General features: G+C 40.5%; 1 protein-coding gene across 6 annotated transcripts in view; it reads right to left on the bottom strand.

Moving 5' to 3' along the window:
- Positions 1 to 26,714, bottom strand: part of znf536 (zinc finger protein 536) — a 234,145-nt gene that overhangs the window by 114,038 nt on the left and 93,393 nt on the right. For all 6 annotated transcript variants that reach the window (XM_035952004.2, XM_035952001.2, XM_055009035.1 and 3 more), the window contains one exon: positions 5,229 to 7,525. In XM_035952004.2, the coding sequence (XP_035807897.2) occupies positions 5,229 to 7,524 (2,296 nt within the window). In that variant the 5' untranslated portion in view covers position 7,525. The remainder of the gene's footprint in view (positions 1 to 5,228; positions 7,526 to 26,714) is intronic.

The following is a 26,714-nucleotide window of genomic DNA, read 5'->3' as shown; positions in this document are numbered from 1 at the left end:
ATTATTTAATCTAGATTGTTATGTGTATGCAATTTGGCAAGCAACTGACTAGAGGCTCAAGACCATCAGTGGCACTGTATGCCTAAGGACTGATTTATACTCCTGCGTTGAATCTGCACAGAACATGTTTAGCCTACACAAGCGGCCTACGCCATTGTGAGCACTTATACATGGGCACTGGTGTGTCTGTGGCTCTCTGCAAGTATGCCACCAAAATATTAGCTAACGGTGAGGTTTCTATGCCCCTCTGTTGAGTTTCTTCATGTTGGAATTAGAGCTAATACTAGCTACAACTAGATAGTTGCTTTTATTGAAGTTGCTGCAACACAGGAAAGAGAGAAGCCTTAAGGACCAGATGAGTCTATAAATGGATCCATAGAGCAATGAAAACAAGAAAGTTGTATATAGCTACATTGGTACAATACTTATCAGTGTACCATGACAAAGCCATATACAATTACAACTCATTGTATATTATGTAATAATGCTTTTAATGAAGCATTATTTTTGTGCAAATCAATATGTCACGCAAACACAACAAATTAACACTTTCGGCTTTGCCATACCAATGGTGTCGATTCAATGCAGAAGTATAAATCGATCTTTAGAATAACTGCAACTTCATCAATTACTTATTTATTAGGAAAGTTGCACTAGTGTAGCACAATATCTAAAACCTTTGTATTTTAGTTTCTACTGTACCAAACAACACTTGCCAAATGACACTTTTAAAAATTGGCCTAATAGTTTTACTCCAGCACAAGAATACTGGACTGTAACTGTATGTATAGTCAGGATGGTAGTGAATGTCAGACTTTTTTGCACAGTAACATTGATTTATATGAAATGTAGTTATAGAACTTTTCTTTGAATCCATTTAATCTTTACATACAGTATATTCTCCTATATTACAGTGGGCCGGGTTCAATCTCAGCTGATAGTGAGTGAAAGATGGGTTACACCATATACAGGTCAGCACTTAGGGCTGACACATAGAAACTCATACCCACTGACACCTACGGCTAATTTAGAGTTACCACATAATCCAATTTTAATGACTTCAAAATGTGGAACTGAGTCAAAACACCCAGCAAACTCCAGGATGCTCTTGCTGTAAGGTAGCAGTGCTAACCTCTGCAAAGATGTGCTGCCTAAAACGCTCGAATGCTCCTTTTTTTTTTTTTTTTTTAAATTTCTATTTCGCATTCTGGCTATAGTTGATCTACATCAAGGAAAGTCACAGAGAGGAAAAAGGTACTCCTCTTTTATATTAACAGTTTTGGCAACACCTTGACTAATGCTAGCTGAAAAATAGCTAGCTAGATCAGGTTTGTCACCATTTATATTCATACTAGTCTGGATCTTGTTCAATTCTACTTTGTTCCTGTTTTAATGACACAGTAATTACACTGTAACAGTTTGTCTGCATGTGTAATTACGCCCCCATTGTACTGTCGCAATTAGATGAATATCCACGCTTTATAACCTAAGGCGTCAAGTTGGCAAATCCAATTTCAATTTGTATGGAGCAAGCATTTTGCCTGCTTGTTTGAGCCGTGGTAAGACCAGGGATATGCAGGCTAATCCCTGCCATGTTAAAACGCAAAAAAAAAAAAAAAAATGTAGACATGGTGGATTCTCTGGAGAGAGAGAAAGAGAAAGAAAGAGCCAGAGGGAGTGTATAGTCTTTTACAGCCAGGAGCAAAGAGGTGGGAGTGGGGTTTAGGGGTAGTGGGAAGGTTGTGGAGATACATTCAAGGAGGACTTTTGCCGCTTTAGGCCTTACATGCACGCAGTAAAGCCAATTTTTTACAGATTCAGCTGCTTTTTCCCTATAATGTGGCAGCAAAATGGGATGATGCTATTGTGCTAAATGCGAATTTTCTATGGTGGTTTATTTGCATGTAACAGGAAGAAAAGGAAGAAACGCTTTTTGTAGTATTACCATGTAGAAGAAGATAACTTCCACTCGTGTCAGGCCTACCTGTTGATTAGCCTTCCTAACATGACTGCTGTGTTTTCTCCCAACACAGCTTCTCTGAGGCCTGATCATCACAGAAAACAATGATGTGAAGTCAATCCAAGGGTAACCTCACAAAAAAGAGATAGTGATAGGCATATATGTAATTACCTCTTTGTTTTCTTAAAAAAAATTCAATAAAAAACATGCTCAAGGTTAGCTGCAGAGCTATGTTTTTAAAGGAAGGTCTTTAAAGGACATATCTGACAAAGGCCTTTGTTTTTCTGCCCTTTTTCTTCCTCGCTTCTCCTTTTTTTTCACTCATTGCTTTTAAACAAGTGCCGTCTCAAAGACAAAAGTGCCAGAGCTGACCTTCTTTCACAGTTGAGATGTTATTGTTGATTACTATAATTTAAGTTTAACTCAAAATTGCTGTGGAGGGCCAGAGGCTCACACATACACAAGAACATGCTTGCAGGTACACTGACTGGGAGAGAATTACAAGCTCTCCTTTTAAAACCTGAGATATTAAGATAAATACAATGGTGCAGTAGTCACGTCCTGCTCACTACAGAAGAGAATGATATGCATACATACTATAAAGCACAACCCCCCCCCCACACACACACACACACACCTACACACACACACACACACACACAACAAACATTTATGCAGAGGAAAAGCATGACACCTTTCTCCACATGAGACTCAGACACATTTTTCTCACACATCAAAGCTTCTAATTTGAGAGTCCCTGAGCTCCAAATGTGATTCACATTGTGTAAGTTGTGAAGAACGACAAGTCAAGTTTTGCTACTCCTGATTAAAAAACAGGAAGTGGCACAAGTAGCATTGTTAAGATTTCAATGTCAAATATGTTTACTTTTGAAATTTAGCTTCAATAAAACTGCATTCCAATCTATTCATATCAGGGCATCCTTAATCATTTTATGCTATTCTTCTTTACACATTTAATTTCTTCCTTTGCCGTGCACTGTGGCAGTAAGCTATTGTTTGAGATCCTATTTTGGCACATACACTCACAAAGCTCGGCAACAACAATGTAAGGACAGCCTTTCAGATATGACAGTGGCAGTGTGACAAAAAGCTTGCATACTGCCAACGTATCTGACTGAGCACTGGGCAAAGGGTGAGAAACACAATCTAAACACAAACCACACGTACCCACAAATAGCGGCATTAAGGCCTTGCGGAAACTAGCAAGGTTGCAGATGCGCTATTTTAATTTATTTCTCTACTTATATTTCTGTCTTTAATCCTACCCTCCTTCTCCAAAGGTGGTGCCCCGAGGGCGAGATTTAATAACTCAAGTAAATCTAATGCAATCCATTGTTCTTTGCTGCCACTTGGTATGAAATACTATCAGTTTTATTTCTCACTTAATATTTCAATGTACTTATTTGTTTATTTGGTATACAGTACCTCTTAAGTTCTTGAAATGCCACAAGCTTTACCCATCAGATTCAAAGTGCTTGAGTCAAAGGAGACAGAGAGAGAGGGAGAGAGAGCGATATGAAGGGAGAAACTTCCAGCATTAAAATTCAGAAGATAATTACATCCGCTACACCCCCACCCTGTTGAGAAAGTGTTATGTTTAATAGTCTCTATAAAGAAAATAGGTTTTTATCTCACTCTCATTTTCATTAATTCCTAATTGGGGTGGGGGGTTGTCTGTTATTATTTCTTAGATTAAAATAAACATAGCCTGTCCCATGTTCAAACCCATCACACTACACGGGCATGATAAGGACTTCATGCCTCTGTGAATAAATAAACAATTTTGTCTCCACTGGTGGAATTAAGTTGCTTACAGCCTTAAGCTAAGCCACTCTGATTTATATTTATATATATTTATATTTTTTCTCAAAAGACTTAAAAGCACATCCTCGCTTTGCAAATGAAGTTCACTAATTTTTTTGACCTGCTTTATATGTATATCTTTAATTAGTGTCTTGTTAGCTTAAACCGACTGATTATCGCGTATTCGTGACCTAATTACTGCACACGCTTCTTAACGCGAGCATAGTGCCCTGAGGAGCAACCAAAAGTTACCTTTAAAAACTTGTGTAATCATTAGCAATGAGTCTCCCTTAATCCCACTAAACATACACTTATCTAGCCCAGGCCGGCCTGTGTTTGCTGGGTAGGGAGAAGGGAGGGGTTTGCTTGTCTCCAACGTGTTTATTAAAGACATTTATTAATCACTGTGGTTAAAATGAGTTCGTCCCTATGCTCCCAGTCTTTACTCATGTTCCACAGGGATCTATACTGCTAAACTGCAAATGAGGATGCAATGGTGAAGCAGGTCTCCTTCTGAATTGTGTTCTCTGGAGTATTCCTTGGCTTAAAGGTTTTGTTCTGCTGTTTGTTTTATATGGGGTTGTATGGAGTACTTATCCATAGTCAGTGTAATACCTACTGTTGATGGTGATCGGCATGCCCACAGTGTGGAGAAACAGACAGGAGGACTGACACAGAAGCTAAGCAATGTATTGCTGTGGAAGAGGTCAGGTGTGAAATGTATTTTAACATTGCTCATTTCTTAACCTTGCTATCAGATAGGCCTTTACAGCAGCAAACTAAATGTGTTATATCACTTTATTCAAAGCCATCAGACGCCTTTGACAAAAACTGTAATTTCCTTGAAGGACATGAGAGTTGCTGGCCAATCGCTGCCTGTATCAGCTAGTTTGTGTTACTGTGTGACAAGCATACAGACACTTGAACTGATCAATGTAGTGGATGACCTGCAACTTCCTTATTCCTTACGTAATTTATTTACTTATTCATTCTATTTTTTCAGTGTCTGCTGGCTTTGAAGAGAGAGATAAAAACGACTTCAGATTCCCATTTGGATCAGAACTTTGTCTGTGCATGTGTCTCTGTGTGTGTCTGTAGTGTATCGTCTGTATGCAAACCAGTCTGTGAGGATGTGTGATTGTGTAGGGATATTTAAAAATACATATATATATTTTTTTTATTTTTCAGGACTTTGGGGGGGTTCTATTTTGAAGAGAGGGACTCAATTCATTGATATATATACACACACCCATACAATTAAAGTGAGTCTTGTGGGAAACTGTGGCTAGAATTTAAGGGAGTAAGTGAGTACCACTGAAATAAATAAGTGAACATCATTCTTGAATGAATGTCAGTAACTGAAGTTTTGAGCAATTTATAAGACTCAGACCAAAAAAAAAAAAAAAAAAAATCTAAGTTAGAATTCTTTAATTTGTTCTCTTACCCGAGGAAGGTGAGGAGGGATGTGGGCTGTCATCCTGGATGCTTCCTGTCTGGGACTGTCCTCCTCCAGCTCCGCTCTCTTCTGTCACATTGGATGAACCAGGAGTGGTGGAGCGGCTGATGGACTGGGACTCAGGGTCACTGGCTGATCCACGGCGTTCATCCAGACCTTGCTGAAGTGCTTCCTCAATGCCTCTCCTGTCTTTACCATGGATTCGAGAGTGGACTACCATTTGATGGTAGGTTCTGAAGACCCGGCCACAGTCAGGGCACTCTGAGGGCTTGTCCTTCAGGCTGGACAGACTTGAAAGGCTGTAATCAATATTTGGGATTCCCAAGCCAGCCAAGGCTCCAGGAGCCTCGGTACTACCATGGTGAGACATTAGGTCACGATTACTATCAAAGCCTCTTCCATCCTCTTTCATGGACATCATGGCTCCACTAGAGGGCTTCGATCCCTGCAAGGCCTCAGAGAGCTGCTTCTGCTTGGAGCAATCACTGGAAGCAATCAAGGAGTAGTCTTGTTTATCCTTTGAGAAGGATGCCAAAGCTCCTGCACCACCAATCTCATCTTCTTGCCCTGGGGGTATATGATGCTGGTGCTGCTGCTGATCCTTCGGCATGAAAGCCCTGTCCATAGCCATGCCACGAGCCATTATCTGCCAGGCTTGGTAGCTATTGAGGGAGTCCATCTCTGCCACTTTTGCAGCTGCCTGGAGACGCTCCATACAGCTCGACTTGAGTGGGGGTACAAGGCTGAGACAACCAAGGATTGAGCGCTTCTCGTTTTCACCCAGCCCATGGCCCATACCTCCTGCCATTGGTCCTAGCAGCTTCCCTAACATCTCCTTTTCCTTCATGGCTATCCCTGCTTTAGCCAACATCTGGTGCTGCTCACTCATGCCCTGTTTGTCTGGTGAAAGGAAGCCTCCCTGAAGACAGGAGATGTAGCGGGAGTAAAGGTTGGCATGAGCTTCCTGAGCCAGATTGCTCATGCTATTGACAGCAGCCATGTCCTGCTCACTGGGCTGGGGTGGCTTGCTCTTGATGGCCAGCTTGTTCAGATGCACCTTCATATGATTCTTGAGAAACCAGGGTTCCTTGAAGCGTCGGCCGCAAATTTGGCAGCAGTGTTCAAAGGAGTCCTTGTGTTTTCGCATGTGGCCCTTGAGGAACCAAGCTTGGCTGAATACCTGGCCACACACATCACAACGAAATTCAGTGGCCACCTGCGTGCCACCAGATCCACCACCACCCTGGCCCTGTGTGCTCTCGGCTGTGATGTGGGCCTTCTCCACATGACTTATCAGTTCCTCTTCATGAGAAGCAGCAAACTCACATAGAGTGCATTTGTAGGGCTTGTGGAGTATGCGGATGTGGCGGTCCAGCTCCTCACGCTTCTTGAACTTCCCTTTGCAGAAGGTACAACGGAAGCCTGTAGTCGGGTTAAGGGACTGTTCATCTTGGGTGCCAGTTGGCTTGGGTGAAGAAGAAGGTTGGGAAATTGGGTCTGGAGTGGCAAGACCAGAAGGTGGAGGGGGGCCACAAGCTGAACCCAGTTGCTGTTGATGGGTGTTTGAGCTGCTATTGAGGCCCAGATGGGGTGTTTGAGCTGTCTGGAGGAGGCTACCACTTCCTCTCATTTGTTTATCCCTCAGGATGGCCCTCTCCTCAAGTTCATGCAGCAGCCTGTTCTCCTCTCGGACGCGACCACGGCCCTTACCAAGATTTCCCAGTTTGTGGGTGCGGAGATGGATCTTCAAGTTGCCCTTTTGAGCTGCTCTGTGGTCACAGTAGGGACACTTGAATGGCTTCTCTCCTGTGTGTGTACGCATGTGCAGTGACAGGATGCTGTTAAAACGGAAGCGCTTACCACACAATGGACAGGGATATTTCCTATTCTTGCGTGCATCATCTTCGATATCATTCATCTGGGACATGATGCCCAAGTTCTGCCCATTAAGAAACTGCTGCAGGTCAACTCGCCCGTTCAACCCACTTAGTGCCCCTGCATCGATGTCTCGATTGAGCTGATTGGCTAGCAGGGCCATCTGACTGCTGATAGGCTGACTGGCCAGGGCTGCGTGATGTGTCTTCTCATCCAAAGGTGTTGCTGCTTTTTCTTCAGGAATCTGTTGTGGGCGATGAAGATCCGGAAAGGCGTGTCCTAGCTGGGCAGTGAGCTGATGAAGCTTTTGACTGATCGGATAACGGCCATTTAACACTGCGCTGCTCAGATGGGCATCGGCGTCAGGTACCACTGACGACACACCGAGACACAAACTAGAGTCCTCCATCCTGTTGAACAAATCAGACATATAGAAGGAACAATATTAGAAACATTTAAATTGTTAGATTTGAACTGTTGTGACATAGCAAAGGTTTCAGTATCGATAAGAAAAAAACAAACAAACAAAAAAACCATTGCCTTTTAAGGATACAATGCCAGAGTGGGTGCTGATTATCCAACCACATTTTCAGGACTAACGTGTTACTTAATTTGGGGAAATGACACCTGTGGAGCATCGCCCAGTACAGGAAAATAAAATTTATTGTCTTTGATGCACAAAGAACCACATGGATTGTCAGCACCAAGGGCCTGGAGGGGTGCTGTGACTCCTTAGAACTTTTTCAAAATGTAAAACCATTTTGGATGTAATAATTACTGTGTAAACACAGTGAGCAGAGTATAATTAAGCTACTTGTGCCCATCCTATCAGAATTCCTCCAATTACACGCCTTAATGAAATGGAGCAACCACATTGTCAGAAAGCCACCGCAATACTACAATTATGATATTAACAATAGCACTTAAAACCAAGGGGTTACTCCAGGAAACACAACATTCTTATCTTGGTGCCACGACACTTGTCTTGGCGCAATATTCCATTAAAGAGCCGTATTACATTTGATGTGAATCACTTTGCTCTCCCTCTGCGTCTTTGTATTTTCAAAGCTCTCTCTCTGTCTGTCTTCTCTCTACCTATCTCTTTCACAGTTTCCAGGATGTAGAAAACAACATTTGAAACAACATTTATTGAAATGGTTTGCAATGCATTGGATTATACACCACTGAAAGAAGTAGATAAAAAAGTACACTCACTAAGGTAGCATAACGTTGTTCCACTCTTTCTACCCACTGCTTGACATAGAATCATGTTGTAGTCTTGGATTGCTGTAAAGCTACTGAAATACAATGTATTTTGATTTTCAGACCATGTTGTACTATCATGGAAAGTGTTTTTTTCCATATGTGTAACATCAGTGAATAAATAATTTAAAAAAAGAATAACATTGGTTTTATGCAGATCCATCTGTTCTCCAGATGGAGAGGTATAAACATCTATCTGCACACTTCCTGGCTGCTTGCAGGGATCAAACCCTCAGAAACAATAACCGTGGTTCTGCTTTGGTCAACAAAATATTGTATAATATCTCATTAAGCTGATTAGTATGCTGCCTGGTAACAGTGGCAGCCACTGGGCTGTAATGTATGATTATAATCATCAAAAAATCCTCTCATGGAGAGGCAGTGTAAAGAACTGGCAATAGGTGAGTGCACTTTCAGAAAAAAAAGTGGTATCATTTTAGAAAGCTTAGAGACCCAGTCTGGCAGCAATGCAGCTCACAGACAGCAAATATGTGCACACATGTTCAGTATACACTTTTAGACTTATAGATTAGAAGGACGTTTAAGATTCTGCCACACTCTTTCTTTCTTTTTCTCTCTCTCCACCTACTTTAAGTTTCTGAAGCATGGCGCTCTCTACATTGTGCTTGGGTCATTTGTTGTCTTGTTCATTTAAAAATTTTCTCTCTTTCTCCCTCTCTCTCCCTTTAGTAGGAGGTTAGCAGACATAAGGGGTGCCTGTTCTTGTAGTCAGTGGCCCCTCCAACACACTGTTGACGGTGGATTCTTATCTTGTGGACATGAATTAAGACACTGTGACCAGTTTCCACTTGTGTGTAAAGGAATGTGACACTTGTGGGCTGCCCTTTGAATTCTCCTTATTTCTCCCCACAAGTATCATAAAGCAAGTCTACTGAATTCATCAAGAATAGAATGGGTATGCTATGTTCTGCAGACTTATGTGTAACAGTTAGATATGCTTCAGTCAAAGCCTACTTAAATTTACAACAGATCTCGATTGTGTTCTCGTGACTAGAATAATGAGAATAATGCTGTACTCATCAAAGAAATAAAAATAAAAACATGCACATGCATGTGTATATATATATATATATATATATATATATATATATATGTGTGTGTGTGTGTGTGTGTGTGTGTGTGTGTATGTATAACTTTGTTCAACTGCTTTAAATTATTTAGGTTTTAAATTGTATTTATGTGACACCCCAGCTTCCATCACAAGGCAGTATTGCAGAAGACCTTATTTGAATGGGCCCTTTTTACAGAAGCGGCTGCCTTTTGGAATAGAAATCTGTGATTTAAACTAGGCTGATGAGCTGTTGCTCATTTGGGGAGATAGCAGCTTGCCCTTTTCTTCAATTTGATTTCTGCCTTTATCTTTAACATATAACAAAGGCAGATAGACAATGGAATAATGTGAAATGAACTGACGAATCCAGTTTGTGTTTTTTATAAACGTATCCTGGCTGACGAGCGTATGCAAATGAGGCACATTAATATGCTTGCCTTGCTCCCGAGTCATTTTATATTTTTTCCCCTGATTAAAAAGGACATTTCTTATGTGACATCTCCCCTCTGCTCACATCAACACACACATGCAAGGGAATTTGAGGGTGGTGTACAACTAGGAACACGTAGACACACAGGCAAAGACGCACACTCAAACACAACCCTTTGACTTGAGACAACAGTTCAATATGCGAATGCCCTCTGAAAGACACGGTGAGTACGCTGCAACTCACCCAGCGCTATCAAATGGCTGCCCACAGAAATCACATTAACAAATCTTTCCATTTTGACCATATCCTGTTATTCTTACAAGTCGCATGCACAATATGTGTCACCTACAGAAGCACAGTAGTATATGCAGTAATAATATACATAACAGCAATATGTTTTTCAAAGATCAAGGCTCAGGTTTGTCATTCTTACCAGTCATTTTAAGAAAAGACTTGGAGCCACTTTGTCCCTAATAGTGTCTCTGCCATTGCTGTGTACTCTGTGAAGACTCCGCTATGAAGAACAGATGTACTCTGTACCTTTATAGTGGTACAGTATCTGTCTGCCGTTATTCTAACCTGTACAACCTTATCATTTCCTGGCAAGTGCAGCAATGCTGCCTCATTAAAACTATTGGCTCCTGTTATACCTCTAAAACCACAGAGACTTCCTTTAGCATTTTCTCACGACGGTTCAGTTGTTGTCTTTTTAGTTTGTGGTTTAATATTCAGTAAAGCACCACGTGCACCCGTAAACACACCAAATCCTCTGCACATTTATACACACAGAGAAACTGATTTCACTTGGTTTCTCTTCAATCCTCAGCTTAATTATAAGTGGTATCTGTAACACAATGGAAGTATATTTCAGTCACCATTTGAATGTGCTCAGTTCATTTCTGTCTTATCAATAGTAGAGTGCATCACAAATGCATTTGGGATTTAAATGTGCTCCTCGCTAATTGTAACTATATAAATTACTGTACATGAAAGGCAGTTTCAATATTAGGAATTGCTACCTATTATAAATTCCTATTAAAATAAACAGTCTCAAATATAATTCACAGTATACTTCCTGAATTCCATGTCAGGCTTGAGTTTTGTCATAAAAGTTTTCCCTGACATTTAAGACAAGATTGGGGGGGACTAAAGAATCGAAAAGCCATTAGTTGGACTTTACTTTGTTATTTTGGCATGTATCGACACAAACCCATCGACTAATCACAATGCAATGCCTCATTAAGTCCTAATGAACAAATTCATTGCATTAAACAAATCAATCATTATTCACAATGTGCTGAATTCAATCATATTTGCACCAAATCATTAATGAGACAAGGGGGCTGCAGCAACAGCATTCTGATGTTGAAGGGACAATGTGGGCATTTGCCATATGTTCCATGTACTGAGATTTGAATGCTAAATATTTAGTGATTAGACAAGCAGCAGGGACATATAAATTCATTGAAAAGCTGTAAGTTTGTTTTCAAAGTACAAATTGAGCTTCCTCATCATTTCAAAGATCATTTACCTCTTGGCAAAACATGGTTTAGTTAGAGTTAGTGCTTTGGTAGGTAGAACACACCAGATATGAGTTACTTCCCATCTTGTGTGTGTGTGTGAGAGTGTGTGTGAGTGTGTGTGGTTTTTTTTTTTTTCTTTTGCAGGTGGTCTTTGCAAGACGTCTAATTAATCCAATAAAAAAGCTGCCTTGTTTTCCTTCCTCTCTATCGCACTTTGACTTCACTGCATTATTACTTTCTGTAATGAGGCGAAAACACTCTGCACTGAACTGCACATGGAAAACAGTCACACAACACCTGCCAGATTCAATCCTAACTCCATCCCATGCCTAGAGCCTCTTGATCAAAACTCATAACTCTGAACTATCAAAAAGGTGTGAGGCTTCAAAACTGGATTGTACTATTTTAAAATGAAAAAGTCGCATGGCTAAACACAGATCTCACCAAAATTGTATTTATTTATTTATTTTTATTTTCTTACAAATATGAGTAAACACTGCAAGGGAACATTTAAAAGGATACAGCTACATTAATAATAAAATATGTGCCATTTCTCCCAAAAGGCACATGATTTTAGGGCAGCGTTTCCAGTAGTCTGAACAAACTAGAGCTCTGATTGGCTGGCCAAAAACACCAATCACACACCAACTGCATTCTTTTGGTCTGATTTGTGGTTGGTACATATTACCTTTTAAAGCACAATGCTGAAAAAAACAAAAAAGAGGCTTTTTCCACACTGAAGATTCAACAGTTACTCGTAGGAATAGTAGTATTAACATAACCCCTGCTCCACTTAAATGCAGAGAAAATAACAGCAAGGGAGCGAGCGTTTGATGAGAGCACAGACTCAATAGATCTGTGACAAATATGAATGAACAGGATTCTCTGCCTTCCCCTCTCTCTCTTGCACAATATGTCATTGAGGGCTGTTTAAGAAGTCCTGTCAACAGGTAGTTCAACTTTCAGCTCATCCCCACTGATCAGTGGGAGCCCTCCTGACAGCAAGAAAAGAAAGACACCGGGAGGGAGCGAGAGAGGGAGAAAGAAAAATGTTGTGGGTCTTTTTATCCGTCCGTCGCTCTGACAGCCTTGCAGGGGATGCCATGGGAGAAAGATCAATGCAGGACAAGCGGATTCCCACAGTTCATTGTTCCGGGCCAGCCAAATCATCTTCCCAAGACGGCCGGGAGCTCAAAGCTTCCCTTTATGATAACCATCCCTGGTATTATTCCCACCATGATGATGATGACCTGCAGATGTCTCTGTCTCTATGTGTGTGCACGAGTGTGTGCGTGCATGTACATCTGTGAACACCTCTCCCCTCCTGAGTGTGCTACAATAGAGGTCACAGTGGCATGGTCAGACCCCTGCAGCAGTGAATAAAGCAGAGCAATGAGCACAGGATTAACAGTGTCAAACATTTGTTAAGCAGCCCGTCGCAGTTTAGTCAAGTACAGTTACGGGAGAGAAAAACAAAAAATAAATAGAAAATTATAGCAATTGATGTGATAATGATAGTGAGTGTCTCATATTGGACTGCATACACTGTATCAGTCCTGTTTTAACACCGCGACCACTGCAGCTTATTCTGTTTTCTTGGTAAATGTTGTTAGAATTTTTTTTGGTTTGTTTTTTCCTTGTCCTCTGATAGTGTCGTTTTGGGAAACTGTTGAATATCAGACTTTCAAAGTGGTTATGAAGGAAATGTCAGCATGTACAGCTTGCATTGAAACTTGTTTTATGAAACTTTAAGCAGCTGCTGTGTTGCTACATGCTGTTTCCTTTGACAAAAATACAGATAATTGAATGCAGTGCTGTTGGTTAAGGATCATATTAACCAAACCAAAGTTGTATTTGTTACCTATTTACAACATATCACGTTTACTGCACTTTTGATTGAAAACTTGAATCAGTTCTCTTTATAAATATCTATTTTTCATGCTTCGTTTCTGGCTCCGTATGGATTGATTTAAGGTTTTATTTGCACTTCCAAACTCCTCAAAACACAACTGAGGCCTCTCAGCTCAACTTGGTCCTCAACTCATGTCTAAAATGTGGCTATTATGTTCTCTAATGTACCTGTGTGGTTTGTTCTGCTCTGTGTCTGGTTACTAAACCTTCCTTCCTGTTAAATCAGACAGAAAACTAGGGCACAATCCTGTGTGTGCGTGAGCATGTGTGTGACAGTGTTTGTGTTAGACAACAAACATAACAGTGTAGAGTGCTCATGCATGGTTAGGCTATGGGAAGAAAGAGGCCAGAAAGACAATGGCCATAGTGTATCTGTCATAGCTTACATCACCGGTCACTCGCTGTGCTGCATGTCAATGCAAGAGGGAGGGCGAGTAAGAGAGAGAGAGAGAGACAGCGAAATCTGTAGGTCACATTTTAGGGCACTGCAACAATGACCCCCAAGAAGCAAGATTGAGACTAATAGAAAGGGTAGTTCAGCCTCACTCTGATTTTCAGGTGATGGCGGGGAGAAAGACGCAAACAGAGAGAAAGGGAAAGTAGTTGAATGTCAATACGGCCTAAATAACAGAATATCAGAAATAATTGCTGTTTTCTTCCACTCATGCTGGGCGCTTTCTGGTAGACTTTTGCATAATGACTACAGTCGAGGCAGGGGTGGTTGTGGAGGTAATAGTGGTGGGTGTGTGGCAGCGGTGGAGGTGGTGGTAAAGGGAGGGGTTGTTGTGACAGGTGCTCAAATCCAACTAGGGAGGCAAGGGAGACAAAGGTTCAATTTACTAAGAGGAGACTTTAATTGTTACACAGCTAATTAAGAGAAGAAGGATCTTTTTTGCACTCTCGACTATTTACTGAGAGCTGTGTGTGCATACATTGGGAGGGTAAATTGTGCCTTCAAGCCAAGTGAGCCTATAGTAAAGAGTCACAGTGTCTGTTGTGTGTGTGTGCGTGTGTGTGTGTTTAGAAAAAGGATGAGGCGCTACCTCAACATACAACATATCTTTTCACAGCTTCTCTGCTGTTGGGAGTTTGGGACTCTGTCTTTTTTCAACTAAAACAAAAGTCTATGGCTAATTAGCAGCACTCATTACAGGAAGCGAGTCAGGTAATTATTTTACATCATGCTGCCGATAATTGAATGATTCTTCAATGTCTGAATGTCTGTTTGAAAGTATTCCCCCCACCACCCACCACCCTCCTTCTTATTCTTTTTCTTTGAGGAAGATAAGACAGAGGCTGGATACAGGTACTGCTGCCATATGCTCTTGAATGAAAAAGCTCTTCTGTCGAAGCAAATGGGATTTTTAAATATTGAAACTGCTGCATGTCTTTTTAATATGACCGTGTTAAATCTCTCTTTATTCCATCACTTTGATAAACTCTCCCTTTCTATCTCTCTCCTCTCCCATTTTCTCTATGTCGTCTTTTTTGTTCATCTGAAGAGTTTGAAGGGAACTCTGGCTCTCTAAGAAGAAGTTAAACTTCTTTTGCAACCATGCTGGCTCTTTTTTTTCTTTCTTTAAGCAGCACGTTTCCTGTTTAAGAAAGCAAACTAATCTTATCAAAGCCATCAGGAAGCTGAGACTAGAGTGGAAATGCTTGCAATTCTCTGCATATGTTACAATATCTCTTAGTGGCCCTATAACTGCTATTATTCTCACATGCTTTTGGTGTGACTGGGGAACAAGAGAAAGATAAAAAGCAGCGCACTTTCTGCTTTCTCTCATTTCGCTTCAAAGTCAGATACGTACAGTGAGCTAATGTGGCACTTAATATAAAAAGGAAAGGAAGAGAGGGGGAGAGTGAGAGAGTATTTTCTACTTTAAGGCCAGGGTGTATTTATTACAGACTAATTGTAGTAGAGGAAGTGCTTTAGAGGGGTGTGCTCTCGGGAGAGAGGGTGGAGGGCCTCGGGGACATAAGAGAGCATGTTTATCTATCAGACTTTATCAGAAAAACAAAGTGGTGACTGCTCTTAAGATTAGAGATGGGGTTTGGGGGGAGTTGAGAGGGATGAAAAGGTTTACGAATGTAAATAAAAGAAATGAAAGCCTGATAAAGAAAAAAAGTGAAAGGGGGAAGAGAGATGCCAGCGAAGCAGCGTTTGCATCGATGCCAATGACAAGGCAGCCGTGATTAAAGCAGGAAGTTGGGTGAAACCTCAGAGGACTTTTTTTTTTCTGTAGGCCTCTGTGAACTGGACTACAAAACACAGTTACACACACATACACAGAACTCATGCAGACACACCTGGGTGCTCACAACCGCACAAAATGTATACTGTGCATGGACACAATTTCTACATGTGCAAAATGGATAGCAACCACAATCTAAAGCTGAATCTCAACAGTCTGTCTCAGTGTTTGGGTCTGTATGAACATGTGTTTCTCACAATACTTCAAAGACACATCCTTTATAGGCTTGATTTCTAACCAACAGCACTGCTACAGTTGCCAGAATCCAGAAATAGCAGGTGTAGTCTGCAGCGGCAGATAGTTTAAATTAGTAGCAGAAATAGATAACCAAATGCCATTACTAAAAGTTAGGTTTATTAGTTAAAGAGTTACAATAGTCAGCTATACATGATTTTCCCAACTCAAACTAAATAAATAAATGTAGGAACAGATAGCTAGTAGGAGTTGACAAATGATTGGAAGAGATAGCTGGATAAAATGTTTGTCAGCTAAAACCATTGAATAAATGATGCAGTGTATGAGTCATAAATTTTGCTTCAGATAATCAAAATTGTAGCTTTTATTCAAATTCAGTTCAAATGAACATATAGTTTTGAGTGTATGTCAAACTCAGTGAGAATATTTTGCCAGCCCTCACTTATACAAAGAGACAATTAAGATTAAGATTTAAGGTTAAGATTTCGAAATTTATGCCAAATTAATCCAATCAGTAGTGAGCAAAAAGGCACAAACTGTTGAGCAGGAACCGGTTACTGAGCACCTGTTTTATCATATTGCTCAATAAGGAATCATCAGCCACTATCCCCATACATACAGGCCAGTGGGAGCCTCTTCCCTATTCTAGTAGGCTCAGTAGGCTGTTATCACCCCATTTAATGGTGTGCCATTATCACGTCATTTAATGGCAGTGAAGTCATGATTTAACACTCGCAAAGAAGAACAAAAATCTGCGTCGGAGACTGGAGCGGATGAAGAAGGCATAAGGCACAGTACTTTCACCCAGGAGACTTGAGGTAAAGTCCCATTCTGGAAAAAATAATAATTCTATATAGTATGACTTAAGTCTAATTTTGTCATTGGCTTCTATTCTGTTTTTGTTCTGTTGGAGTTCACTTGCAATGTCAGTGTTTGGTCAGTGTGTATGCATCAAAACTACTTGGTTAGCTTTAAAAAAGTTTCACGGTTTTCGCTAAAATACACTCTCTCGCTCCATTTATCACATCTTACAGAGCTCCATCTTGTATTTTTCCTGGATGACAACTCCACCGAATGTTTTATATGGACTTATTTACACGATCAAAATGCTAATGACACTACCGATGATCAAAATGGGTTAGAATGGATAATGTGCACATTGACCCTACTAGAGGGTGGAGGTCCCTGCTGGCCTACATGTATGGGGATACTCCTCTACAACAGCAGCATTTAATGGGCTGATAATGGCCCAAATGGATGTACAGTTACTAGCTAATGATTTTTAGCACTGTTTTCTGAATCAAAAAGGTCTTTAAAATAAAAATAAGAATCGGTACATGATGCTATCACCTAATATGTAGACACTCCCCACTGCTCACAAGTGTGTGTGGCATCCATGTATCAGTCTGTCAATGTATCTGTCCCAGGATTCCTTGCATCTGTCTACACCAGCTTCAGCCTGGTGCTGTCTTTCCTGGCCAACACTGCATTTTCCTCATTCTTGTCTGCCCTGCCTGACCTTCAGCATTGTCACCGACTTATCCTCCACAACAAAGACTACAATACACACACTCATTAAAAAAGACACAGCACACGCACACACACACACACACACACCACACACAAACACACACTTTTTTTTTTCTTTGTGAGTGCGCTCTGGTGGGGGGCTAAGTTCATTAAGGCAGTGGATGTTTATGAAAAATGACCTCTCGGTGGTACAAAGTATTAACAGTATGAACACAGTTTCCGTATTCACACACACAAAAAAAGCCTCTTCTGTAACTCTACCTACTGTCTACATGGAGAAAAAGCACATCAAAGTCCTGCATAGATATATAATTTGCTTTTTTTGTCTATCTGATAACATGCTAACTTATACAAACGCTACTAAATTACTAAAATCTAACAGCTGTTACTGTCAAGAAGGAAGGATTTTAATGTGATTTTTCTGTGATATTGAAAAATGCAGTTTCATTAATGTCTAAATGCTTGCAAGGAGTTACTTGGACCTTGCATTTTTTATCATATATGACAGAAATGTCCTGACATCTTCAGCAGCATTCTGAAAAGGCCTGACAGTATCTGTCTCACCACAACGAGCAAGCATATTAGTCGGCTGCAACAACCCTATCAGCCAAAAAAGTAATTTTCAGTTATGTTTTGAGAGAAATGTTTGAATCTTTTTCTTTTTAAATCTTTAAGTCTGGCTTCCAAACTTAAGCCTTCAAAACGCTCGTCTTCAAACCGCTGTGTGACATCTATGTTCGGGTTGTATATACAGTCTATGGCTGAGAAGGAGCGACACAACAGGAGCAACGCAATAAATGCCAAAGACATGTTGACTGTAAATGTATTTGTGTTCATTCACCAACAAGAAAAATCAGAAATAAAATGCATTTCCCTCAAATTGTGAATGCAGTTTCGCTGTATAGGAATGTAATTTTTCAGAGACAGGGCTCGTTGCTAACTGCCTGTGCCTGCCACTTGATGGGGTGCTGAAGAGGCTGTATCAGTTTGCCTCAGATTTCCTCTCCTCACACAAACACACACACACAAGCGCACAGTGTCTTCTCCATGAGTTCCGGAGCAGCCTCGGGGTGTTGGATGTGGGCAGTGGTGGGAGGTGGAGCTGGGGTTCGGGTGGTTATAATCTGTGTGCCCTCTGCCGTCTCCCATCACTGCAAAAGCCCTCTTCCTTTCTGCCTCACCTCTCTGGCAATTCCTCCCTCTCCCCTCATCCCCACCACACTCCTTCCATCCCTCTCCATATTTTCTCCCCCTGCATCTGATTAAGTTAACAATGTGGTGTTATTTGCATGCTGATTTTGCAGACCCCACCACCCCCACCTACTCTCTCTCTCTCTCTCTCTCTCTCTCCCTCTCTCTCTCTCAATTCTCTGACAAACAAGAGAGGCAGGATCAGAGTAATGTGATAGCACAGCAGCCAGCCAACGCAATCTGCCTCAAAGACCAGGTGTTCGCAATCCACCTCCCTCTTAATTCCTGCCTCCATCATTTCTCTTGTTTTTATTCCTGTTATTCTTCTCTTTTATTCCCTCCCCTAGCTCTTCTTCTTCGTCTCCTCTCATCTATCCCTGGTGTGTTTATAAGGTTGTATTATAATCAAATCTAGAGCAAGGGAGGCCTGTCTTTTTTTATTAATTATAGGCCACAGCTGATGTGAATGTATTCCGAAAGCATCTTCAAAATAGGTCGGCGGTACAGTTTGCTATTCTTATCACATTTAAATGTCAACATGGTGCAAAGCCCTACAAATTAGTTCAGGCAGGCTTCAACCCCCATTTAACATTTAAAGCGCCATTCTGTAGGACTCAAAGAGCGATTTAAATCAGTTTACACACATACGCATATACTGTATACAGAGATAGCACTTCGTCTTTCAAACTTCTCATTTCGGCACAGACATTTAACTGCCAACCTTTGCCTGAGAGAATTCAGTTCACCATCTAGATGGGGTGGGGGGGTGTCAGACTAACAGAACAAAAAAGAGATATAAAGCAGAAACAATGCATTAGCTTTTATGAATAATAAATTTGCTTATTGTTCCGTGCAGGAAAAATCCTGGTTTTCAGCCTCTCTGCACTAAATCCACCATCCCTGTGAATAAATCAGAACAGGGAGACATTTTCTTGAGTTGTAGCTTATCACTGGTAAATAACAACAATGATGTGAAGTACATCTGTTCATACGCGGTGCCAACTAACCCCTATAGAGCAGCACAAGACAATAGAAGCCTAGACTGTTGTTCTACATATTGGTGGCTGGGCATACCAAACAGAGTTTACCTATCTTACTCACAAACAACAGCAGTCACACACACACACACATCCGTGGATACAAACACAATCAACAAATAGGAATCACGTACAATTCACCATAAAACAGTCTACATTAGTGCCCTCAACAAAACACAACTGTATTATCCCTCTTTCAATAGAAAATCTGAGATGGCTTGCAGTGAATTTAAAGCTTGATCCGTCGGCTGTGACAGCAGCACATAACGGAAGGAATACAATATTAGTGAAGTTAAGAACCATGGCTTGAACCTCAGCAACAAAAAAAAAGAAAAAAAATCTTTAAACTTTTTTTTAAAACTATGAACCACTAAACAACAATTCGAAGACTGTCTAAGCATATTTGCAGCAGTTTTGTTGACTACCAAAAATAGATCAATGCTCCATTGGCTTGATTTATTTGACCAGGTCATTTTGATGAATACATGTGTGGTGGCACAACACGATCATATTCTCAGACTTCTGTGGTGTAGCTCACAAAGGATGAAAGCATAATATACAACCTTATTGCCAGACAGAATGGATGATTCCTCAAAACCTCATTACATTAACTGAAAAATAAAAAAAAGTTTAATGTTCACTGGCAAAAAACTTTAAACATTTCATTTGTTTAAAAATAGTTCACTGACAAATACATTGGGCTTAAAGTAAGCAAAAGATTTTGGTTACATAAAGTATTGTTAGGATTCGGGGTTGAGGTATGCTTAAGTTTAGAAGAACCAGCGTTATTCATTTGCAATATTTGTGAAACATAATTCCATCTGGAAGACATCTTAACACATTTTACTGTGAGTGCATGTGTTTTAATATGTTTTTGTTATTTAGACACTCAAAGCACTTATTAAGTTTAAAGAACCACTTCATTTGCAAAATTGTACTTCATTCCCTTGAAAAACAATAGTTGCCTGTGGACATAACCCATGCAGTGATTATGTTTTTCAACATAATGGGGGAAACAAATTTCTACTACGTAAATAGAACTTTTTTTTAAAGTAGAGTTGGTCGTGAATGCTGAGCTTAATATTTATTGTGTGTGTCTGTTTTTTGTATTTAGTTACTCCCTTGTTGTTTATTTGCAGGTTGCACCCTGTGTATCTGCTCAGCTTCAGTTTTAAGTCACCACCCTTTAAGAGTGTTAAATCATTAAATAGACTATGATACAACCGTTAAACCACTGCCTCCAGTGAACACTTTCGACCTAACTGGGTATGGAAGAGCCTTCCAGAAAAGCATGTCAAATGCGCAGTTACACACACACACACACACACACACACACACACACACTCGCACACAACTAAGAGCTCTCTAGTCAGGAGGGGGCTATGACAAGCGAAAGGGGTGATGTTTAGCCTTAAGGAAAAGTTGGCCATGTCAAGCTGTTTCATGCCATTCGGATGCAGGATCAACTACTAGCCTCGGAGACACATATACAAGCACACAGAGCCCCGCAGCAGAAGGCCTGTTATGAGACTGCATCATTACACTGCTGACCCCAGTTGTTCCAATGACTGTATGAATGTCTAGGAGGGACCGACTCAAGCAAACAAAGCAGACAATCACACATTTAGATAAGACAGAAGATAACCTCGAAGGGCATTCTGAAAATTTAAGAAGCCTAATTGGTGATCCACAACTCTAATATACTCCTCTATTGAGTTAAGTCCATTTTAGTTGTATATTAGTTAGTCTATCGTTACACTATATACGACTTAGTATATAATAGGTATCCTAATATGAGAACCAGAGCCAGTGTAGGGGTCACAGAGAGACTTGAGTATCAGCTTACAATTGCCCTATTACATCAGCATAAGTAACTGAATCCAAAGAGCTAACTAGCTTATAAGAGATCCAATCCCTCTGACTGGCTTTCCTCTACCTCTAGGCTTGGCTGTGACTCTTTCCCATCCAGCCCAAAGCAGAATGCTCTATGGGTGTGCCTAATGTGGACTCGCTGAAATGTCAAAGCATTATATATCCTTTTACGCACAGAGGGGCCCCTAAGGGTTTAATTGACTATGCTGTAAAGTGAGTTTGAGAGCCACGAGAGAGCGTGATGAAGATGAATATGTTTCATTAGAGGGCAAACAGAGCCTGATGGCTGGAATTGGCATTGAGAGAGGAGGAAGAGTCCGACGCAGATGAAAAATATATTCATCCTTTCACAATTCACAATGACGTGCAGGCATAGTTGTCCACTCATTGGTAAATCACCTTCAGTGAACTTGCTAGGTTAGTTATTTACATTTACATGTGTTTTTCTCCTCTTTCTTTTTTTTTCTTTCTCTCTCGGTCGGCCTCTGTCTTTCTCTGAACTAAACAAGAAAGGAATGAGCTTGCAACAACTGCCTGGTGACTTCAAAAAGAACCGAGCAGAAAAGACAGAGAGAAGAGAAGGGGCCCCACTACTATCCCGCGGCCTTCGTTTACCAATTATACTGAGTACCTGCTGACAGGTGGGTTGTCACAGTGTCTGCTTAGCCACCCAACTCCCCTCATCACCCCCCTCCTTCAACATCCCATCACTTTCCATCCCACCCTGTTACATTTCACTACATGCTCTGCAGAGGAAGCTCATTGCATCTCCAGGCAAACAGATGAGACAAAAGGGAAGGAGGATGAGGAGAAAAGGTAGGGGAGAGTTTAGCTTCAAGATGCAGGCTTTGACTTTGGAAACATTTAAGAGCAACACAAGCTGAAGGAGCTGTTCACTGCTCTCTTGAAGGGCTAGTTCAATAGTTTTGTAAGGCCACTGGTGACAGATATTACCAGTATTTTCTTCAAAGTGGAATTTTGGTCATAATGGGACAGTAAGAGACTACTTACTACATCTAGCCACTATGTGTGGTCAAAATATGCACCATTGCCAGGGCATTTTTAATGTATAATATCCTGATCCTGTTTTTTTTTTTTTTTTTTTTAATATTCCAATATATTGGCGCAAACTTCTTGAGGTTTCTTCTCTCACTTTTTCGCTTCTCCATGTGTCTCTCCAACAGCTTCTCTTTCCTGAAGGGAGGTTTAAAGATCCCCACCACCACCCCCTTCCCACTTTCCCTCAGTCTTGCTGTCTCAGAAACTCAGCCAGCCAACGAACACGACTGAGACAAAACATAACCATAATGGCTCATTAAAGGGAATGGAGACGACTTAGGAAAACAAAGCAGCCTTCACTGGGCTGTCACAGAAACTCCTGTGGTGGTACGTCCAAACTCCAGCTGGTGACAAGGAAGTAAAAATGTCTTCCTCCCACCGAAACTCACGTCGGTTTGGAGTGTTTTGACTGTACTTGACATGTCTCTATTTGTTCGGTGACAAATCTAATGTGTTCTCAGCAGAGTGACAGACCACTGTGCTCCAGAGAGAGGAGGAAAGTATGCGCTCACCTTTTGTTTTTCTTCTGACTTGAAGGGAAGGTATATTTCAATAGGTATGAGTCAGATATGATAGATCTGCAAAAACGTCCCCTTCCTCAAAGTTGTGAAAGAATAAGGTAAAGCATATTGCTTAGCTTGAAATTAGAAAGGGTAACAGCTTGGAGATGTGGTAAAATTCACATTTTGGGTTTAGATTTAGAGTTTTTTAAAAAAAGAAGAAAAAACAGAAACACTATGTTTCAGTTTCTTATTATGGTGTTGAATCCCCACAAACTTCAATAACAACTTCAATGCTCCCTGTCATACATTCTTGAAGTTTCTGAAATTCACAGAAAGGATGGACGTCATTCTTCTAAAGGGGATTAGGGCGCTGGAGAAAACTAACCATAGGGTTCAGGATCGCACCCCAAAAAGTAAGACAAGGTCTATGTAACTATCCAATGTTAGAACTTCTACCATAGATCAACATCGCCATCATACACCACATGTCCACAAGCTTTCTTCTGGCTCCATCATTCTTCTCATCTATAAAACACTTTGGCTATCTAGCTTTAGAAGGAGGAAGGAGATGAATTGATAGACCAAAAGGCCAATCATCAACACGGACTCATGATACCCAGCAGGATCTAAGACTGTCACGGTTCAAATTACATGAAGCTGATGCTGAATCCACCTGCCAGGGTCATTTATGTCGCATCTGCAGGTTCATGCAGAGGTTTGCTAAAGGTGGTGCAGAAACAGTGCTGCATCTTCCATAGCTGTCAAATAGGGTTACAATTTGGACAGTGAAGATAGCAAAAGAAAATTTTACACTTTAATACTCGGACAGTTCAAACCATTCAGTGACCCCTAGTGCTGGTGCAGTTTTGTTTGTATATTCTAGTCATATGATAAACACTGAAGACCAGGTGTTTTGTCTGTGGCATCCAAAAGTCTTTTTGGAAGGAAAAAAAAAAAAACATGTCTGTACTATAACCAGCAAAAGTGCTAAAGCAAGTTTTTGGAGATGCAAGGCCCACTGCAGTTCACTATACTTACAGTTGGAAAGAATATATTGAGAAAAACCATGTGTTTCTCCCCAAATTTATGACGATGGATAAATTAGTAACAATCAATCAATACTCAGTAAAATGGTACATTCTGTAAACTCCATCCTTTTGTCTTCCACTCTACTGAAGCTCTTCATCTTCTTTTGAAATATGTTTCTCACTTTTCCTGACTGAAGCTACTGTGTACAGCTAATCCCATAGGCCGCCACTGACCCAGCAACTATTGCAGTGAAAGCACAGTCGTATCTGCTTAGCAATCCCCCAGTAATTAAGGAAGGCCCGTACCATGCCTAAACCTCTGCCTGACACGGTGTTGTGTCTGCACTGCATGGAGACAAGTCATAAGAGGCTTAAGGCTCATGTACCTGCCACTCTCTCTGTGTATGTTTCAAGAATAGATGGACAGAAGATTAAAAAAGTGATTGGAAAAGTAGAATTAACCACCTTTACTGCTTTCTTAATTACTGCAAATTCCACCTCTGTATGAGCTGCACTATAAATACCCTCCAACTCCCAAGGGGCCCTGAAATCCAACTTGTAAATGGACGAACACACACACACGCACACACACACACACACACACACACACACACACACACACACACACACACACACACACACACACACACACACACACACACACACACACACACACACACACACATCCTTTTTACAGAGTGACCAAAACCTGAACCTGACACTTCTCAGAAACTGGGCCAAACCATATGTCCTGCATATTTTGGGATCAGACTAATTGATTTTGATGATAGCATTTAAAAAAAAAAAAAATTACATCTCAAAAAAAAAAAAAAGAAAAAAAACAGACCTTAACACACCGAGCAAAGCAACGACTGGAGGGAAGGCCGCAGGGAATACATGATCAGTCCAGGTTTTTGGGGGAGTTTTGGCATAGAGCAACATTATAGTTGATAAGATAAATAAATTATCACAACTATATATAACTATATATATAACTATATATATATATGTGTGTGTGTGTGTGTGTGTGTGTGTGTGTGTGTGTGTGTGTGTGTATGAAAATCTGCCAATGTCAAGAAAAGCAGACAAGACAACAGGGGCAGAAGAAGAAAGAGGGAGAAAAAAGAAAAACGAGAAAGATGAGTGTCACAAAGCATACCCCCTGCAGGAATGAGCTGTGATCCATCATAAGGAAAGGCATGAAAAAAAAAAAACATTTAAAAGCTCATAACAAGTGGTCGTAACAGACGGCCGCCCACCCTGAATCTGCTTCTGTTGGAGGTTTTTCTCCTGTTAAAATGGAGCTTGTCCCACCAAGTGCTGTTCAAGAGAGAATTGTTGGATTTCTCTCTCTCTATTGTATTGCAAAGTCCTGACCTTACTTTATCAAACACCCTGAAATGACATATGTTGTGATTTGACACTATATACATACAACTAAATTTGAAATTAGAGTGTTCACTAACACTTCACCCTTCATAAAGAAAAGCAAAGTGACCTCTTTTGTCCCTGTCATGGACAATAGATGGGTTTAGGCCTTTAATAAATCCAAAGGCTAGTAAACTGGGTTGAAAAGAAACCCAGTTAGCCTTAGGAAGATAGACAGAAAACCATGAAAACAAAGCTTTTAAAAAACTGGATATGGGGCAAGCTTTATAAAGGACATGACATAAATCAGATGTGAGATGATTGTGGGGAGCTTGGTTTCATAAATGCGGTTTGAAGGAGAGACATTTAAACATGGCAATTACACACATTCTGGTTCTATGTGTTCTCTCCATATGTGTTGAGACAGCAATTTAAAAAAAAAAGTGACCACATGCATCATAATTGCAAAATAGATAAACATGGTTGTTTAATAAATTAGAATAAAATTAATGAAATCATGACTTTGCACCAAGTCAACTTTTGTCATTTGTATATATGCCATAATAGGACAGTGAAGTTCTGTTTTCATGTAGCACTGAATTCATAGGCTGTGACATTCAGGTTCTCAAAAGGGAAAATCAAAACTCATCAGTAACGTACTGATTTTGTTCTAATAATTGTTGTAATAGATGTAATGAAGGGTGTGGGGCAAAGCACTGAATGTTGAAGAGGTTGTGTCGTTTGAACAAATTCTGGAAAAAAAAAGAAGCTGAGTATAATTTTGAAGTGTGTTTGAGGTACATCTAACGGCACATATTCTTAGGCCACTGAATACAATATATTGTTTCTGATAAAACAGCACAGCAAAACAAAGTAGAAAACTAAAATTAGGTCCATCTCTTCCAGTTTCAGCAAAAGATATCTTGCATATTAAGACATCACCTAGTAATGCAACATCTAAAACATATTGCAAGAAGCAACCCTATGAACAACGTGCAAACAGTGAATCATTTTCACAATTAAACACTACTAAAGGCAAAAAAAAATTGTAAAAATCAAATAAAGACACCAGGCGGATTTGAACTACGGATTCATTTTGCGTCTAATTCAGTCTTCTCCAACCTCAGTTCCACCATGTCAGAAAACATAGCATAATTGTCTTTCGGTTGACAAGAACTATAAATACACAGACAATAGCTTTGAGATGAGCAATGGCAAAAAAGAAGAGAAAATGTTTTGTCCTTCAGCTGTGTTTTCATTCCACTTTCCCACCCCATGCCAGTGACTGCAGAATAAACGGATACGTGAATTAAACCCCATTGTTTAAAAAAAAAAATCTGCTTCTAAATTTAGGTGCTGCTC

This window comes from Amphiprion ocellaris, chromosome 1, assembly GCF_022539595.1.
Source record: "Amphiprion ocellaris isolate individual 3 ecotype Okinawa chromosome 1, ASM2253959v1, whole genome shotgun sequence".
NCBI classification, from domain to species: Eukaryota; Metazoa; Chordata; class Actinopteri; family Pomacentridae; genus Amphiprion; species Amphiprion ocellaris.
The sequence above is the reverse complement of the archived record's forward strand: the minus strand, read 5'-3'. Positions and strand labels throughout refer to the sequence as shown.